This window comes from Prionailurus viverrinus, chromosome D3 (genome assembly GCF_022837055.1).
Source record: "Prionailurus viverrinus isolate Anna chromosome D3, UM_Priviv_1.0, whole genome shotgun sequence".
Taxonomy (NCBI): domain Eukaryota; kingdom Metazoa; phylum Chordata; class Mammalia; order Carnivora; family Felidae; genus Prionailurus; species Prionailurus viverrinus.
In genome coordinates this window covers 72,261,195-72,275,964 of record NC_062572.1, presented here as the reverse complement: position 1 = coordinate 72,275,964, position 14,770 = coordinate 72,261,195, and the positions used below count along the sequence as shown (strand labels likewise).

The 14,770-nt window shown below is 41.3% G+C and overlaps 1 protein-coding gene across 1 annotated transcript; it reads right to left on the bottom strand.

The window, feature by feature from the left end:
* Positions 1 to 11,704: 11,704 nt before the first annotated feature.
* Positions 11,705 to 12,031, bottom strand: LOC125148673 (60S ribosomal protein L30-like). Its single transcript, XM_047826669.1, has one exon. It carries the CDS (start codon positions 12,029 to 12,031, stop codon positions 11,705 to 11,707), a length of 327 nt encoding a protein of 108 aa, XP_047682625.1.
* Between the last annotated feature and the right edge of the window lie 2,739 nt (positions 12,032 to 14,770).

The following is a 14,770-nucleotide window of genomic DNA, read 5'->3' as shown; positions in this document are numbered from 1 at the left end:
AAAATGCTTGGCCTTCAAGTCCTTCCCTATAACACCCGTCTTCCACTAGCTACTCACTCAGGTTCATTATATGCTAGCCTAGCTAGTAAGGGATCACAAAAAGATATTTACAAAGAAGGGGAGTAGCAGACAGAGGCAAGTGGATTATGGGTGAAGGGAAGACATCATTGGGCTTGGGTAGGAGAAAAGCACCTCTTGGATGGTAAAAGCCTGTCCTGTCTGCTCTGCCTAGAATGCTCTTTCCCATTTTCTCCCCAGTAGACCACTGATCCTTCACAACTCGGTTTTCCATAACCTGCCTTGCCTCCAAACTTGAATCTCTTTCCATACTTCTACTCTGCCATTTTTCACACTGAATTAACGTCTTTTAAAAAATGCCTAACTCCTCCACAACTAAATGTGCATGGTATTTTCTTAAAGGGCCTGTGTCTGTACATCTTTTTTTTATCCTCAATGTCGAATATTTTCCTTATACTTGGTGCATGATCAAAATATCTGTTGAAAGAATGCACACAGTATGTAAAGCAGAATTAATGCCGGATGGGATGAATGAATGGATCATGGAAATGTGACTAGAAAAGAATTGTCTGAGAAGCTCCCTAGGTGGTTGTAATAACTATAATACCTGAGACGGGCACACACACAGGTTTGCAACACAAATTGGCACCTTTAAAATCAGGATGTGGGCATGCAGCCATCTAATTGGGCATTTTGCACAACATTGAACATGGGAAATTACCAATAAATATCAGTCAATAAATGAACTTGGTAATTTCTTTGAGACTAGCCCCAAGACTAAAATTGCAAAGCCAAGCTCTATGGTCAGAATAATCCATTTAGCATTGGCCAGCCAGAAGCAATCTTACACTATTTCCCATGACAGAACATACATCATGGGCCGTAGGTGGCTGCTGCTAGGGCACCTATGACACCCCCCTAACGGTTTCATATCTATTAAGGAGAGGAAGGCTTGAGTGCAGAGCTAAGTGGTCAGCAACCAAGAGGAAATTCAAAGCGTAAGTTTCCATACATGTCTTGATCACCAAATAATATGCCAGCACTAATAACATTCATGGATGAATTGTGTCTGGTTGGGCACTTGAAGAAGCCTTTGTACATTCTAATTTCAGGATATTTGGGAAAATATGACAGTGTCGTTTACTCATGGTTCTTAAATAGGACGGAGCATTCTTGCCAAGTAGCCTAAGAGCTGCCGGTGAAACATCAGTCACTTTTTACCCTTCTCTTCTTTTCTATGCATGTCTGTGCTTTGTAATTGAATCTAAATATGGCATCGGGGTATTTTTAAAATTTAGAGATTGGAAATACTTATTGGAAGAGCCTGGTTTACAGGTTGGGGGGCTTGGCATTGGCAGCAGCTAAGGGGCTTGGAGAATATGGCCAGATTAAGGCTGGCCAGAAGCACAGGGAGTGTGGAAAAGGCCAGGTTTGGCTTAAGAGACTTAGCGTCAGCTGTTATAACCTGGCAAATGGATAAGTAATTTTTTCACAGCCAGCAGTAAAATGAAACTTATGGAAACAATAAAGTAAATGTTCTGTCTAGCCAGTGAGTCAAATTAGAGAAGAGTAGGTTTTTCCAACCAGGCCTGAAAATCAGTGTGCCTTGGTGGTCTAAGAATAGCCAGGAAGTTAATGGCATTTCAGATTCTGAGTTAATGATATAGATCACAGGTTGACAAACCAGCCCACTGCTTGTTTTTGTAGGTTCACCAGAGAAGAAAAGTTTTTACAGTTTTTAGTGGATAGGGGAGGGAAAAACCAAAAGAAAAATAATACTTCATGACACATGAAAATCAGATAAAATTTGAATTTCAGTATCTGTAAGTAAAGTTTTATTTACCCAGCCATACACATTCATAAACATAATGTCTAAGGCTGCTTTCCTGCTACAACTCAATACAGAGTTGAGTCTAGAAAAAGGAACCACATAGCCTGCAAATCCTAAAATATATATATTTACTATGTGGCCCTTTTTTAGAAGTTTGCTGACTTCTTAACATGCATAGTCAGAGAAAATTAGTTACAGACCCATTCCTAGGCAACATGAAGCACAGCACAAAAGACAAAGCTTGAACTTGGAGGAGAATGAAGAAGACTCCTTGTCCAGTCTCCCATTCCACTGAGTGTCCTACAGAAGCAATCCAGGCGTGAGGACTCACAATTTCCAAGAAGCCCGGCCCTTTATCGAACACCATTGACTCTACCTATTATGTTTCTGATGTTAAGCTAAAAAAATTCCCACCCCCACACCAGTATAGGCTTTCTTATCTATAAACTTTGTCTACCTTGAGAAGACATTAGCCACAATCTTTCTTAACCAAAGAGTAGACTCCTACCACCCTCCTTGGGTTAGAACTTTGTATGTATTGGGGAACTTTCACATACACTGTCACATTTTACCTTCATAACATCTCCTAGGGACAATTATTCACCTCTATACAGGTGAGAAATCTAAGGATTAAAGTTATGGACTGAATTGTGTGCCCCCCAAAAGGCACATATTGAAGCACTCACTGTGACTGTATTTGGAGATACCTTTAGGAAGGTAATTTAGGTGAAATAAGGTCATAAGGATGGGGTTCTAATCCAAGCAGACTGGCATCCTTATAAGAAGAGAAAGAGACACCAAAGATCCGTGATCCATTTTTCTCTCTCCCTCTCTCTCTGTCTCTCTCTCTCTTCACAGAGAAAAGACCATGTAAGAACACAGCAAGAAGGTGGCTATCTGCAAGGCAGGAAAAGAGCTCTCACCAGAAACCAACTCCGACGACCTCTTGATCTTAGACTTTCAGTCTCCACAACTGTGAGAAAATAAGTGTCTCGTTTAAGCCATTCATTCTGCAGACCTTTGTTATGGCAGCTCAACAAGACTAAGGTAGTTAATAAGGTTAAATGACATGTTCGAAATGAGGCAGCTCACCAGTGGCAGAGCAGAGACTTGTCACGGATTCCACAAATATTAAGCACTTACTGAGTGTAAGGCATCTTTGGAGGAGACAGGTATCAATCAAAGAATGACATCAATAAAAATAAAATTTCAACTCTGCTACCACAGAGAGAGGTATGTGGTATGAGATATAAATAACATGAGCTGACTTAGGGTGGTCAGAAGAGGTTAGCCCAAGACACAGTTGAACTGAGATCTGAACTGTGAAGAAGAGTTTACTCAGTGAAGGAGAAAGGGAGCGAACTTCCAGAGAGATGGTATATACAAATCCCCTGTGGTAGCAGAAGTATATGGTGTTCAAAGAAATGAGAGAAGGCCAATGTGGCTAGATCAGAAAAGTGGGGAATAACATGAGATGAGGCTAAAGAGGTAAGAATGGGTCAGACTTCTTATGGCCCTCATGGTCATTGTCAGTAACTGAGGCTTTAGGAAGCATTACAGTGCTTTCAACATGAGACTTGCTCTGTAAGGTTTCTAATTGGAAAAAATTACTCCAGCTGCAGTATGGGATACAGATTGGAGAAAGTGAAGGGAGCAGCAGGAAGACTAGGTTAGAGACTCGTGGTGGGCAGTAGGCGAGGGGAGAGATGTTTGTCACCTGGACAACAGAGGTTACTTTGAAGATGTAGAGAAGGAAAGGGTTATGAGAGCTATTACAAGGTAAAAATGATCAGGATTTGTGATCGATGCAGGATGGGGTTACAGGAAGATGTCAGGTATGACTTCATGATCCCCAAGCATTCTGCTAAAACAGATCATGGGGATACCCATGGGGATACCCATGATCTGTTTTAGCAGAATGCTTGAGTGAGGATGTTTACTGAGATGTGAAATAGCACAAGAGGAGCCCTTCATCCAAAGACCGCCATGAACACATTTGCAGCTGAACAAAGGTCAGGGAACTGAGTTTTTGCAGCAGGAGAGAACGCACATGATGGGAAGTGGTAGGGTACCTCAGTAAGAGGGTGTTAGAAGGGACTAGGGAATTTGGGCTTCTGGTGGGCAGGTTGCTCATTTTACAGGGAAATGTGGTTTGCTCTACTTTGGATGCTGTCAGGAAGTGGGGTAATTCTAGGGTTGGGTGACTATGATTCTTACCTAGAAGGCCATAAGGATGGAGTGAGCTTGAAGCTGGGATTAGTAAAGACAAATCCTTGTTTATATTATCCAGGATGAGGGTCATTCTCTGGTGGAGAAAATGTCTATGTTTTTGTCTGTGTTCAGACATGATTACAGAATGATCTTGTTTGTGCCTTTTCTGAGTGGCCTTGCCTGGCGTTGCTGTTCTTTGAAATGGTCTATAATTAAAAGGGGGAACACCAAAGCCTAGCTCTAATTGACAGGAAGCACCTCGTGATGCCACTGCCCCACTGACAGAGCCAGGTGAATTCCTGGCTGTCAGAGCTGCTTTCCTTCCTCAGCTACCCCTTTTGGCCAAGGACAGATAAAGTTAGGCTGCAGGACACTCATCTAAAATATTCAGATTGCCACCATTGCCGAGCTTTTGCTGATCAGGAGGTTGAACAGACCACAGGAACTAGTCTATGGTGGGCCTGGGGTTTACTGCTGGTGCTGTTACTTTTGTTGCAGAACAAGTAGCTTAACATCTGACAAGACAATGGCCGCACAGTGGCATTTATAACTCTGGACAGGAGGCATCAGCCAACTGCAACACAGGCAGTTACCAGAAACAGAAACAAAAATGGGTATCACTTCTTATAAGAGACCCTGAAGACAGGGACTTAGATTACCATATCCAGGCAATGAAAACATGTTCCAAATCCCAAATGGTCTCTTCTTGAGATCTAAATGGTGCTTTCTTTTCTAGACTAATTACAAGCTTCTATTTAGGTGCACACACACACACACACACACACACACACACAATGTGTTTGCTATAGCATAAATTTCCCCTTGGCTAGCTAAGAAGAAATAAGGGCTATGTGATTAGCCATGAGAACATCAGTTAAGAATTTAATTTAAACTGGTTTGTTGGGTTTCCAAAACAGAATTTGTATCATTTGTGATATCTGATAGGGTCAGAGATAAGTTTCAGACCGCCTTTTCCACTGGTGTCATTCTTAACCTGGAAAGTGCAGCTTGCTTAGCAGTGCAACAAGAGAGAGTCAGTTCTTCCTCTTGGGAGTTCTCCTGAGTAGACTATATTTGCCTCTTTTTCAAAGTTTCTGGGTATTCTTCTCAGGGATCTCATAAATCCATGCCTGGGACCTCATTTCCTCTGGTTGGAAAAGAGGATGGGGAGAATTAGGGAGGGAATTGTCAGTGCCAAGAAAAGCAGGCAGTGACCCTCTTGTTGGAGAAGGGCTGACTGGAGCTGTTTCAGTTCAGGGTGAATCTTGCTAAAATTATCCCCTTTAAAATTACGTATTCGAGTTTAATGTTTCAAACCCCTGGTTGATTGCTCAAGTTAGAGCTGTGATAACAGTGGTTGGTGTTCTTCAAGAGGTTGAAAATGCCAGCTCTTGGGAAAATGACAGTTCTTTGAGAAATAATCAGGTTCACTGCACATCTCTCTTCAATAGGAGGTTTATCACTGGGTTCACAAAATTGCCTGTGATGGTCTTCCCCTGGCACTGAAGGTCCCTTGCTACTACCTAGAGATCCTGTGAAAAAACGGGAGGCATTTCATTTTAATGCCCCATTGGTATCCCTTAGCCTTTCTGTAGCCATCTCGTTGCAGAGAATGTGTTGCTTGAAAATAAATTCCTTCCATATGACTTGAACATTTTTTTGGAAAACTAGAGGACTGAATTATATGACCTCTGGATTTCCTTTTCTGTCCTTGGAATTCTAGGATTCCTGACCTGGAAATTGTAAAAATATATATATAAGCTGATGCCAATTTGGCTACATATGAAATTAAACAACATTGATGGTAATATAACTATGGAGCAGGAAGGCAATGGGTGATAAGGGAGATGTTGCCTATAACAGTGATAAAGAATTTTATTTTGGCAGGGAGGACAAACGGTAAAAGAATCACTTTAATTCAATTTCCAAAGAACTTGATGAGCTTTGGTTCCTCCTAATAGATATTGGAAATGAAAAAAATCACAAATTCACAGAGAGAGCACAGATGGCTTAATATCAGAGCACTAAGTTTCAACAGTTGTAAGACAGAGATTAGAGTCAGGACCTCTGGGGCTAAGATAAAGATAAGGTATTTGAAATCAATTAAAGGATCAATAATTTTTGGCTCCCAGAAAGGCTCACTTTATCCTAAAGAAAAAGGTTGGTAGGCGCCTAAAAGCTCAGAAGCTTACCATTTTCTCTAGGATAAGGTGAACGCTTACTCCCTCCAAATATGAAGGCTACATCTGTGTTACTGAGTTGACGATTACACATGGGACCATATGGATATATTTATAATTGGTATAATGAACAGCTCCTTGTTTCCGATATTAAAAGCAAGATGATTTCAGCACATGTTAAGCGAGCACAAGGAGAGACCTATCTAGCCAAATGATGGAAATAAATTTAATAATAAAAGCCCACCAGAAGAAGCAACTGCTCATCTGAATTTAAAGGAAATTTTCCTGCCATCTGCTGTTGTTAGCATTTTATATCACCATATTTGCCTGCTCTCTTCCAGAGCCCAGTGCTGCTAAGCTCTTCATACAGAATAAACTACCAGGCGGGAGAACAGAGCCATGGAAGGCATGGAAGTGAATACAAAAGGCACTTCACCATCTCCAGACCTAGGGTGACATTTTTACCAGCAGCATAGGAATCAATGCTGGACTTCTCCAGGAAAGCTTTGTCATGGGAGGAAAGGACAAAAAAAGGACCAACACGGCCTTTGGGTGGTTCAGAGATCACAAGAGACATCAGGTAAAGCTGCTTGGCCACACCAGCATCCTGCCGCCTTCCTCTGTGCCCTCTCACACTCCAGCACCACATTTCACAAAATGAAATCCAGAAGTAATCAGCTCTAAAGATTGGGACAGAAGATATTTAGAGGAAGAACACATACATGCATCATCAGCAAATAACCTGAGCCATTTGTAGATGTCCCAAAGCCCAGGACATATCAATGGCCATTAGAGGGGAAACAGGATTCCCATGAAAGGCGAATCAGGCTTTAATGGTACTGGTAGTGAAGAGAGGATCTTTGATGTTTCTCTAATAAAAGAAGAGCTTAGGAGACAAGGCACTTAAATGAATACTGGTTCAGGTAGGTCTTACCCCACAGGCGTACAGCAGAGAAAATGGAATTAAAGGGACTATGGGTACAAGCAGAGAGCAAGCTCTCCACAATCTTCCAGGGAGCTGATTTGTTTGGACTGTGTTCCCAGGTAAGGAGAAAGGGAAATCTTACCTTGGGTTAGGCTCAGTGCCCGAGGGAGCTTCAGTGTGGCCAAGTTTCCCAGAGAGAGAGAGAGAGTAACCAGGTTGTCACAGAGGCTCAGACCTTCCCCAGCATAGATAGTTTGGATTCCTGTGGAGATACACCACGAGCAACCTGCAAAACACAGAACTCCTAACATTGGACCTCGGCAGACAATTTTAAACCCAGACAAGAGCCTGCCTTCACTGGGCACCCACACGGAGGCCATAGCAGGCTTTCTCCAAGACTTGTGCTCAGCAAGGGTGTAAGCTGCTGAAGATAAGCCACATAAGCCACATCTGCAGGCTCCACTCCTGCCCATGGCATGCAGCTGTGCCTGGAGAGGAGGACCCACCTGTTGGCCATAAGAAACAATGAGAGTTTGGTGTGGGAGCACTCTGTAGGTGTTGGGGGCGGCGGGTAGACTAATTGCTGACACAGCTCTGTCCATGTCCGGTTGGCTATTAGAGATAGATAGACTCTGAGGGCTGGGTGGAAAATGGCCTGGAGCATGGAGATATAGCTCTTAAGGTTTTTTTGTTTTGTTTTTGTTTAGAGGGAACAGTGGGATGGAGGGTTTATGAAAGTATATAAAATGAAAGCTAAAGTCAAACATCTCCCCAAAGAAATGTATATACATGTGACTTGCCTTCAATTTCAGAGAGCTCACGGAGTCCCTAAAGTCTGTGCATGCACCCTTGCTTAGAGGCTTTTTTGGATCCACAGATGAGGAGTTTATTTCTAGGACCTAGAAACCTCGCTAGAAATTTCTCAAAGTGTGTTTCCTACAGCACTTGCATGGGAATCACCTGCAATCACTCAGTGCATGCTGAAAATGCAGAATCCTGAGCCCCTCCTGGCTTTAAGGAATCAAGATCATCCAGGCTGTGGTCCTGGAATTTGCATTCTTACTAAGCAGTCAGGATATATTTATCATTATATAGCTTAAGAACTGCTAAGAGTTGAAAATGGCCATAAAAAGTTCCTGGGAATTCAACCAAAAGCCAGGACTGACAGAAAAAGCTCTCCGAAAGTCATCACTCACTTGGGCTGTCAATTGATCAGGATGCAAGGGGATGGATGGAAGTCAAAGTTGTCTCATTGATCGAGAGGAGAAGATCCACTGACACTGGTTATAAACCAACATTTGTCCAGAACCCGATTTGGTTCAGGCATGTGGCTTATGCCATTTAGTTCTCAATGATTCTCTTACAGATGAAGAAATCAAGGTTTGGAGAGTTTAGAGAACTCACATATGGTCATAGAGCAAAATAAGAGCAACCAGACCTTAAACACAAGCAAACTAACTCAACTCTTTTTTTTTCCATGTTTATTTATTTATTTTGAGAGAGAGAGAGAGAGAGAGAGAGAGAGCACAAGCAGGGGAGGGACAGAGAGAGGAGCAAATCTCTGCTGTCAGCACAGAGTCTGACGGGGGCTCAAACCCACAAACTGTGAGATCATGACCTGAGCCCAAACCAAGAGCCAGACATTTAACTGACTGAGCCCCCCCACCCCCAGGTGCCCCTAACTCAACTCTTTTTTGATGATGATTTTTAAATGTCACCACCCAGTTTGCCCTTTGTATGCCAGACTTCTATTATAAAAAAGAAATAAATTCATTCATTATACTTTTGGAAAATGCTGAATATATACTGTCTTCAATTATCTGGAAATACACTTCAGAACAAAAGATTTATTCAGATGAAACAGGAGAAAGAAATAAAAAATGTGATGTCAGCCAATTGACAGCATATGAAGTTTGGGCCACATGTGCACTGAGCAGCTGAGACTCACTATATAACTGGGAGTAGTTGGAGAGGCTTCCTAGAGGACATGGTGTTTTGAATCAACTCTGAGGAGTCAGTAGAATTTTGAATTAATTCAAATAGGTATAAGTAGACTAGAATCTGTCAAAACTCTACCTCAAACTTTACTTTTGATAAACAAGAATATTTATGGAAGGTGGAGAGAGGAATTCCTGAACAAAGAAATGTTTCTCAGTTTATAACCACCAGTTAGTTATTTAACAGCTTTCAAACATAAAGAAACTCATTGATAACAGTACCACAATAGTAGGGGGCTTCAATTCTTCATTTACAACGATGAACAGATCATCTAAGCAGAAAATCAACAAGGAAACAGTAACTTTGAATGACACATTGGACCAGATGGACTTAACAGATATATTCAGAACATCTCATCCTGAAGCAGCAGAATACACATTCTTCTCAAGTGCACATGGAACATTCTCCAGAATAGATCACATACTGGATCACAAATCAGCCCTTAACAAGTACAGAAAGATGGAGATTGTACCATGCATATGAAACTTGAAATCAACCACAAGAAAAAAATTGGAAAGACCATGAATACTTGGAGATTAAAGAACATCCTACTAAAGAGTGAATGATATAACCAAGAAATTAAAGTGGAAATTAAAAAGAACATGGAAGTCAATGAAAATGAAAACGTGACAGTCCAAAACCTCTGGGATGCAGCAAAGGCAGCCATAAGAGGAAAGTCTATAGCAATCCAGGCCTTCCTAAAGAAGGAAGAAAGGTCTTAAATACATAACTTAATATTACACCTAAAGGAGCTGGAAAAAGACCATCAAATGGAGCCCAAAACCAGCAGAAGAAGGGAAAGAATAAAGATTAGAGCACAAATCAATGATATCGAAATAAAAAAACAACAACAGTAAAACAGATCAATAAAACCAGGAGCTGGTTCTTTGAAAGAATTAACAAAATTGGCAAAACCCTAGCCAGATTAATCAAAAAGAAAAAGGAAAGGACCCAAATAAACTAAAATCATGAATGAAAGAGGAGAGATCACAACCAGTATCGCAGAAATACAAACAATAATAAAAGAATATTATAAGCAATTATATGCCAACAAATTGGGCAATCTGGAAGAAATGCGCAAATTCCTAGAAACAGATAAACTGTCAAAACTGAAACAGAAAGAAATAGAAAATTTCAATAGGCCCATTACCAGTAAATAAATTGAATCAGTAATTAAAAATCTCCCCAAAAATAAGAGTCCAGGGCCGATGGCTTTCTAGGGGAAATCTACCTAAAGATTAAGCTAACCAGGCTGAGTGCTCACTATGTGCCAGGCGCTGTATTAACTCACTTACTCCTTATAAACACATTTGGGGTTACATGTTATTATTACCATGCCCAGTATAAAAAAAATATTTTTATGTTTATTTTTGAGAGAGAGAGAGAGGGCATGAGTTGGGGAGGGGCAGAGAGAGAGGGAGACACAGAATCTGAAGCAGGCTCCAGGCTCTGAGCTGTCAACACATAGCCCAAAGTGGGGTTCGAACTCACAAACCATAGGAACATGACCTGAGCCAAAGTTGGAAGCTTAAGAAGAGTTTCTCGCGTTTGAAAACACGTTTATTTTAGCTCTGAGCAGTGTTTTGTTTGCTTAGAGTCTAAAAAATAATCCTGAAGGGCACTGACCTTGTTTCAAATGCTTCTCTTCTTTGCTACTATCCCTGACTTTAATCCCACCACGTAGCCTTTGAGGGCCCATCTTTTTAAAGCTTGATTGACTGATTGCCAAAAAAACAAAGAGGAGGAGAAGGATTTATAAAGATATATAACTGCCTACCCATGGGTTCACCTACAACCCATCTTGGATAATGGTGCACACCTCTACTCCCCTAAAAGGGTAGGGGGCACTTGGACAGCCCTCTCAGATGGAGGCTGTAATTATTCAGCAAGAGATACCCCCAAATTGATGGTAAATGTTCAGCTGCCCTTATAAACTAACCTCATACAACATCATGACTGAAACCATTACCTCCAGACATGCCTATATGTTTCCCAGTGGAAGGACTTATCAACCTAAGCTTTCTTGTGAACATTTTTCAGTACCTTCCTTTTGTTCATTTCCTTAGCCCTGTTTATCTCTGAGGATTTCTCAGTGTTGTTGCAGATTCTCTGGTTGACATGGGAATGCTATTGCTTCTGGCATTCTCAGCTCTGTCTTCACATAATGCCGTCCTCAGCAAGGTAATAAGAGCTAACATCATTAAGTGCCATGTGCCAGGTGACATTCTAAACAATTACATGTATTTATACATTTAAATCTTTGTAACAGATCAGTGAGTTAGAAATGGGAACACAAAATATCCCAGCCATTTGCCCAAGATCACAAAGCTAATATGTGGCCCAGAAGGACTTTAAGCCATTCAGTTTAGCTTCGGAAACTGTGTGCTCCATCAGTATGCTTGTTGCCACCAATATGTCTATATTTCGACCCTAATGATACCTATTGTAGCTTTACTTATTTATGCCACACTACCAACTCACGCACACTTTTTTTTTTAACAAGCTCTGGCCAGTTTTAGTAAAGAAAAATGTTTGCGTGATTTACCTTTCCCCAGTCTGCAGGCTTCTCATGACATTAGAATCACCTGGATCAACGGCAACCAGTGTGCATCCTCTGTAGTATCTCCCACCTGTTGTGCCCAATTCAATTTTATTGCCACTGTAGTGATGGACCCCACTTTTGGCCCACACGGTACAGTATTCTATTTCAGATTTCCTCAAGCCTGGGCAGTTGTTGGCAAGGAGGATCCGTTTCACTTTGCCATGTCTGATCATTTTCAGGGCCTGCTTGTACCCCACAGCACACTTTCTACTTTTCATAACAAGTTGGAGCCTAGGGCTGATCATCTCCAGTGGCTTCTTCTTCATCTTCTTTGCAGGGCTACGACCCTCCTGTCTTAGGTGCCAGAAGACCCCAGTCAAGACCAGTCGCCAAGATGGCCTGGAGCGAGGACAGAAAGCTCACGAACATATATTAGCACATATGCTGGAACAGGAATGTATTCCAAAAGATCATAAACATTACTGAGTGGGCAGGTCTGCTGCTAACATAAGGGCCTACCCTTGTATGTTAAGGACCTTTTGTCCCCAGCGGTGTTCAGAATTCTCTTTGTATTATTCAGGCAGTAATAACAATAGCTACCATTCACTGAGCAAATTTTACATTCTTTATGATTTTAAAAACATCCCTGCAAAGTTGTATAATTGACTCAATTTTTAACCTTATGAGTCAGACAGGTCAAGTGGATTGTTTAAGATCATCAGCGGGTCTGTGGAGATTTGAATCCAGATCTGCCAAATTCAGAAGTCCCTGGTTTTGCAGCTACTGTTTGAGCCTTCTTCCTAAGCCTTAGGCACAACCCTTAGGCGCTAACCCTAGTGTAGTCAAATAAATAGCCAGATAAAGTGACTATCATCCTTGTGGAACTATTAACAGCCAAAGAATGAAGGAATTGTTGGGGTCCAAGGGCAGGCCACCCCAAGATGGGCCACTTTGGCATAAAGATTATTTTGAGTTAAAAAGCAATCAAAACCCAGCAAATAAAAGAAAAGCTCTTTGCTTCTTGCTCATGTGCCTAAAAAGAATTTGTAGGGAGAGAACTATCATGATAGATAGCTACATTATGATATAAACTAGGTATGGCAGACAGGGAGAAACCTAACAAGACCTGTTTGGGTAAAGTCCTCTATGCCCCACTGTTTCTGAGTAGCCCAGAAAATACTTGTTTCCCAAAACTTTATTCTTTTTTCGTCTTCCTGTGAATTGCATTCCTTCTTTCAAAAGAAGTCCCAGACCCCTACCCCTTCTCCTTAGTCCAGAATGACATATATACCTTATTTTTCCTGCCTTTGGGATTTCCATGTCTGTGTAGATTCCCTGTACATACGCTCTTAAATTTGATTTTCCCGTGTTAACCTGTCTCATGTCAATTTGATTCTAAGTCTGGCTAGAAGGACCTTGAAGGGAACAGGACATTCTTGTTCCCCAACATAACCATTGGCCATAATTATACATAAATTCTAGATTTTAGGGAAAAAAATAATTTGTAAAAGTTCAGAGAAAAGGTAGGAATGACTCCTTGGCAACATTCTAAAAGTTAAAATGGCTAAAAGAAGAAAGAAGTTTCACAGAAAAAAATTCTACCTGAACACTAACATTTGTTTTAGTCCATTTGGGCTGCTGTAACCAAGTATCACAGACTGGGGGGCTTACACACAACAGAAATCTATTTCTCACAGTTCTGAAGGCTGGAAGTCAGAGGTCAGGGTCAGCATGGTGGGATTCTTGGGAAGAACCCCTTCTGAGTTGCACACTGCCAGCTTCTCCTTACATCCACACGTGGCACAGAGAAAGAGTGAGACAGCTCCTCCACCTTTTTTATCAGGCTACTAATCCCATTCATGAAGGATCTTCCCTCTGGACCAAATCACCTCCCAAAGGCTCTATCTCCAAATACCATTACACTGGGGATTAGATTTCAGTATATGAATTTTAGGGCAACATAAACATTCAGACCATAACAACAAATGACATAGATCAAGAAGAAATAAGGGGAAGTGTCTTTGAGAAAAAGGAAACCAAAAGCAAATAAAAATAATGCAGAGAGCTTTCTAATGATTACAGATTTTAAAAAGAAACACCTGAAATATGAAAAGAAGCACTTATACACTTATCAACAAGGAATATTAGCCAGTCATAACGATCCTAGGAAAAACAGAGTCCAAATTGCCCCGAGGCTTCAAAATTCAGTGTAAGGGCACTAAAAGGGGGCTTTTGGCTGGGCTCAGAGCAGGAAGAATGAGGAATGAAGAGCCTCTTAGGGGCAAGTGATGTCATGTTGAAAGCTAACAGAGAAAAGCAAGGCAATTCAACTCCTATACTCCTTTCTCTGTTGAGGAAAGTGATCTTCAAACTGGGAAGGCTAGAACAAATATGGTTAGTAGGAAACTGAAACCTGTGATAGGTAAGGAGACAAGAAAACACCTTGCCACTCAAATGTGTTCTGGAGAATGACATCCCACTCCACAGAGGAAGGTGTGGGGTATAAGCAGCTGCAGGGAGTGATGGAGTATTGGAGGGGATTTTGAGGAATAGGAACATGCTCCAATTTAAAAAAAAAAAAGAAAAGTAAAGTAAATGGGTGGATTACAGAAAGGTGAAAATTATCCAGACCTGAGAATAATTTTTTTATGGATATGTAGACTTTCATTATGGCAAGCATATCCATAACCATAAAGATCTCCTTAAAACAAAAACATGTCCCAAGTATCTTTGTTAAGTAGTGATCTAAAATGAAGTAATAATTGGGGTACCTGGTGGCTTAGTCGGTTGAGCGACTGACTCTTGATTTCGGCTCAGGTCATGATCTCACAGTGGTAAGATAGAGCCCCACCTCGGGCTCCATGCTGGAGGAAAGGGACAAAACTATCTCCTGAAGTGGTGGTGACAAAAGACAGAGATGGCTTTCAAAAATGCAAGGGGCATAGCTAATTAACTTATCACCTCCTTCAAGCTACAGTGAGAATCTATTGGGAGAATCAAAGCCCCATAGCAGACGCATTTTAGGGCAGTTCATGAAATGCCTCATATTTCAGTAGAAAACTATT